General features: G+C 38.6%; 1 protein-coding gene across 1 annotated transcript; it reads left to right on the plus strand.

The window, feature by feature from the left end:
* The first annotated feature begins 2,784 nt into the window (after window positions 1-2,784).
* Window positions 2,785-3,952, plus strand: LOC133864981 (uncharacterized). The gene is made up of 3 exons (XM_062301443.1): window positions 2,785-3,160; window positions 3,264-3,355; window positions 3,817-3,952. Exons 1-3 carry the CDS (start codon window positions 2,953-2,955, stop codon window positions 3,892-3,894), a joined length of 378 nt encoding a protein of 125 aa, XP_062157427.1. The 5' UTR covers window positions 2,785-2,952; the 3' UTR covers window positions 3,895-3,952.
* Window positions 3,953-5,601: the final 1,649 nt, after the last annotated feature.

Here is a 5,601-nt window from a genome sequence, read left to right on the forward strand (position 1 = left end):
TTTTTTTTTTTTTTTTGTTTGTTCTTCTTCTTCTTCGAACAAATAGCATATGCTATCTTGAGAAATAAAGAAACATGACTCCTTTAAATTTAAAGCCAGAAGGATCTGACTTAAAAAACAGCTGCATGAGTAGAGACATCAAACTTTACAAGAATTAGAGACATCAAACTTTACAAGAATTACATTTGAGCCTCTTTTGCATTAACGCTCACTCTCAAATAAAAGATGGCCGATTTAGTATTTAGCCAACACAAAATTCAATAAAATCTGCACAATACACAGGTAGACTGTACAGGAGAAAACAAGGAAATACACAAACATAAAGCAGAAAAACCAAAAAACAAAGCTGCAAGCAAAAAAGGCAGGGGCGGACTCCGCTAGATACGGCGGCGCGTGAATGACACGCGCCGTCACCATCACCACCCAGCCGTAGATCAGCCACCGTAGCCGCCATCCCCATCGAGCACGGCCAGAAAATGGCAGAGCGTTGCCATCACGAGCATCAAAAAGCAATAGGTTCTCTGGCACGTGCAGGCCACGCACCAAACTCCGACCACCGGTGTGACCTGTGCTTCAAGCAGCGGGAGCAGACGACGATGAAGAACGCGGCTGAGGAGTGCGTGTCTTGAAAAAAGCAACGAGGTTGAGTAGATCTGGCTCTAAAAATCAAAGAGAAACAATTGAAAAACTGGCCAAAACCACCGTTAAATGACATGAACGGCCGCCACTTCCCCGAGCTGGACACCTTGAATTTAGCTTTACTGCTTGAGATAAAAAGAAAGAAAGAAAAAAACAAAAACAAATACAAACCACCATAGCCTCAAAGATTAGGTGAAAGTCAGCCACCACCGGATCTACCGGGGGGAACAAAAGCTCCACAGCCCTAATGGCTGGGAGAAAATTAGCCTCCACTGAGAAACCTGAGGGAGGAAAACAAAAAGACACCTTAGTCCTCTTGGACTAAGGGACACAGGAAGCCTGGGGGAGGGAGGCCAGCCGGCCTCCCCCAGCAAGCAAGTTCTTCTAGAGAGAGTCAAGAGGAGAAGAGCTTTTATAGGATTAAGATCCATGCAAATTATGTAATACCTATCCTAGGCTAGTGCATGGTATGTGTTGCTCTGTGCCAGATCATGCCAACAGGAAAAAAAAAAAAAAAATAGTGTTGTATTCTAGTGTAGTGGTTGAACCACTTTGCCCTGCCGTTTAAGGGTGTTTGGGAGGGTTCGTTCGGCCACCTTAGACTATTTTTTTGGTAGCCAAACCATCTTTTTGACCACCCAACTAGAACCACTATTTTTTTCCCCTCTCTTTTGTCTTGTTGGCATGATCTTTAAATGAACAGTTCAAAAAGAAAATATTACATCCCATGCAAGTGTTGCATGAGATTCGAATTTGCGTTTCGATTTATGCTCCGTTTGTTTTGATGTAAAATAGTTTTTGAAAAACGATTTTGACATTTTCTGGTGTTTGGTGGAGGCAAAAATAATAGTCAAGCGAAAAATGATTTCCTTTTAACAAAAAATGCTTAGTTAATTCGGAAAATGATTTACGCTTTTTAAAAGTGTAAATCATTTTTCACATACTGCAAATGCAGTCAATCCCTTTTAAATGACGCAGTCGACATTCACTCTCAAACAGTCAACCATCCCCAGATCGGTGCTGGAATTTGAAAATTTCTGCCGGAATCCGGCCGATGTTGCCAGATTCTAGCCAATACGGTCAGAGGATGGCCGGAATCTGGCAAAACTGGCCGAATTCTGGCCGCATTAGGCCAGATTTCGGCGAATTTGGCTGAAATCTAATGACGGCGACTCGACATTGCCGGATTCCATTTTTTGCTGTTGAGAATTTTTTCATGTAAGTCAAAAGTCGGAAAATATTTTCGGAAAAGTTATTTTTTCTAAAAAATGATTTCGTTGAAAATATTTTACGATGAAAATTATTTTACATCGAAACAAACGAAACATTAGTATGTTATTTTTGTCTTTTACTCTTTTTGAGTAAGGAAATTGATCGTATAATTTGAAGTTCTTCAAGTTTTTGGGAAGGATAGAGTTTTTTTAGGTAAGTCAAAGGAAGTTTCAATTCAGTCTATAAAAATAATAACATCATCGAGCGTCCCTTAACATGTAAAAAAATATATATCTGTTTTAATAGCATATGAGAAGTCTATGCTTTTTTTTTTAATGAATTTTTTCCAATTCTTTTATTGCAATTAAAAAGTAGAAGGGAAAAAATGTTATGCACTAAATTAAGAGTTTTTGAATTTTATGAGCCGGGTGATTGCAAAAGTGATAGAAAAAGTTCAGGAGGTTAAGTAAAATTTTTCCAAAAAAATTATTACGAAAATAGTCTAGACTAGTTTGATAACATTTTAAAAATAAAAAACATATTTTCTTAAAATCATCATCAAACAATTTAAAATATAAAATATTTTTTAATATGAACCTTAATTAATTACCAAAAAAATATTTCTCACGTTTATATCAAACCGCGTACGACCGCAAAACCCTAATCAAAATTGCTGTCAAACATGCTCATATTGATTATTGGACAATCTAGAACAAACATCATTGAACGACTCAAGAGTCAAGACTTGTTATACTAATTAAAAACAATCTAAAAGATATATATGAATAATTTTGACATAATATTGTACCTTTTTAGGACACTTGTCCGGATTTTCGCGAGTATGGGAAACTCACGTGTGTCGCCTGCATGTAAGGACACCGGGAAAGATGTGTCGGGCATGAAATAGTTTCTAACCTCCCCCGAGACTCTCTCACCCGATCCCAATTTCTCTCCCTGACATCCTCAAAATCCACCTCTCTCTCTCTCTCTTCCTCTCTTTCTCTCTCTCTGGACCCTAGCTGGAGGAGGGAGAGGAGAGGAGAAGAGGCCAGAGCGGTGAAAAAGGCTTCCCGGAGGTGTCAGGGGCCAAAGTTTTCCGAGATGGATTTCCACACCGGAAACCGCGTTGGTACTTCTCGTCAGAAGGGTACGGATGCAGTCTCATCTCTAGGGGAGGAGATCTCCTTCCTTCTCTCCCGATGGAACGGCCTCCAAATGGCAGTCCAGAACCAGTGGGGCGGCCACGACTCCCTCCAGAAATCCCACCAGCTAGCCACCGATATCTTCTCCTGGTTCTCTCAATCCAATGGTCTATATATATACATCTTTTTGGGGTCATATATATATATATATATATATATATTCATCCATGTTAATTAAAAAGTTAACTAATATCCTTAATTAATTTGCAGCATCGCTTTACGTGGAAGATTTAGAGAACTTGCTGCATGAAAGAATGCTATTCTCTTTCAACACGGAGATCGAGGATGGTAGCATTGAAGAGGTAATGTATACCTTTTACAATTTTTCCCTTATGTTTTTGGTTACTTGTTCTTTTTTATATCTTTTGGCAAAACATAATAATAGAGATTATTGGATTAGTTGTTCAGTTATTTGTCAAAGAAAAAATTTTGACATCTAATTAAGTGAGTTCATATTTTTTTCATTTAACTTGTGTACATACTTCTCTTAACTTAATTACAGGAAGAATAAGTTATATAAGTTGATTGAGATAAAACAATTTACAGATTAAAAAAAATTGGCTTGACATATATGCTTAATATTTTTTGTTAGTTAATTAATAATGGTTGTTTTCATCAACTTGAGTTTAAGCTTTAACTACATTATATTAATGTTTCGACTTTTTAATCTTCTGGATATTATTTGATTCATATTTAGGTATTTCTGCTTGAATTTGTTGTCCATATATATATGCTATATATTAAATTCTTGGTAATTAAGCAGGTGGCAGAACAGTTGATGATTATGCATGAAGAGTACCCCATGGAAATCATTTGTCATCTAAAGGGAACCCAACTCTGAATCCTCAAAGCAGACAGGTATTAGAGTAATTAACGGCCATCAGCCTAAAACATTTGAGATGCCCTTGGCAGAATCAATCATAGACTATATGAAAAGTCTACCTCTAAAATTGTTTTACTCTCACACCCCCCCCCCCCCCCCCCCCCCCCACAGGCCGGAGATCGATGTTCTTGAAAAAGAGAGGAAGAAGTAAGACTTGATGCCGTGTCCGTATGTAACATATATAATAAAATAGAAATGAAGCTGTTTTGGCTTGCATTCCAAATAAAATATGCAGTGCGTATATTTCACCACAAATATTGAGTTTGTTACACTTGCTATGACAAGCTAATTAAACATAAAGATGAATTACACCATAATCAAATAATACAGATTTATTCTTTTAGAATAGAGACAACTTCACAAAAGGGTATCGCACTATAACGCATTTTGACGGAAGGATACTGAACTAACAAATCTGTCGAACTCGGGGTTTTAACTATCAAAATGAGTCTCAGAAGAGCATTCCGTCTGTTTTCGACATTAAAACGTGACGGAAGTCGATTCACATAACTTCCACGTGAGCTTTTTAATCTGTTTTACCCATTATGGCTCTAACCTTAATTCATACACGTCTTCCATGAAGCACCATCTTATTCCTATTTCCCATATACCTCACCACCACCATTTTCCAAACCCGTCGTCGACGAGGACGACGCCAGCGCCTCTGTTCGCCGAGCTGTTGTTCACTAGGACGAAGAAGTTCTCCTAGCTTCCAGCACCTCCGAGAAGCCCGAGACAACTAAATATAACACAATAATGGGCAGTTAAAAAAAACCCAACAAGAATCATGAACCGATGCTATGAATCAAACACCAAAAAAACACTTGAAAGAAAAATACCCAAATCAACGAAATAGCAGCTCTCTAGAATCAACAACCAGAATAAGCCCAATCCGAACAAAAAATGATGCCAACAGAAGCAAACACACAAACTTGGGCTTTGCGTCGCCGGTGGTAACTCTCGACGGTGGACAGAAATGAGGCTGGGGCTCAATAACAGGGGAGAAGAAATGAAAATGAAATGTGTATTGTCTTTTTAGATTTCAGATTTTAGATTTCATTTCTCATCATTATCTGCACTTGTTTACGTTTCTGCAATCTTTAGTCATTTCGCTGACCTGCATTTTCCTCTGTTTTAGCTTCATAAAATAGAGTGGGTCAAGGTGGTCTGTCTCACAGGCCTTCTTATAAATACCAAGGGCGATCAACCCCTTAAGCCACACACAAGTTTCGCTTGCCTCCATTCCACCATCATTTTCATTTTCTTGGTACGCAAACAAAAGATAGCAACTGCATATATAGTTCCCTCAGTTCTTCAACTTCATCTTCTCTCAGTATGAACACCATGAATGACTCTTCGGGGGCGATGCAACACGGTGTGACTCGTGACGTTGCGTTTGATGTAGGCCACGTCGATTTGTCGCGTAGGACACTCGTCACCTTGCATGTCAACATACCAAGCCAAATGTCCATGCATGTCTAAGCCAAATACCAGATGCTCAAACAAAACCGACACAGAAACAACCCAGAAAGTGAAAAGGAATTGTTTTGCAGCAACAAGAAGCCGTAACCATCCCTTTATATCCTCAGTTCATTTCTTTGTTTCTTGGTTGGATTATTTCAAAGGGTTGAAAAAACGAGTTGCGTTCAATGTCAAATGAGAAGA

This window comes from Alnus glutinosa, chromosome 1 (genome assembly GCF_958979055.1).
Source record: "Alnus glutinosa chromosome 1, dhAlnGlut1.1, whole genome shotgun sequence".
NCBI classification, from domain to species: Eukaryota; Viridiplantae; Streptophyta; class Magnoliopsida; order Fagales; family Betulaceae; genus Alnus; species Alnus glutinosa.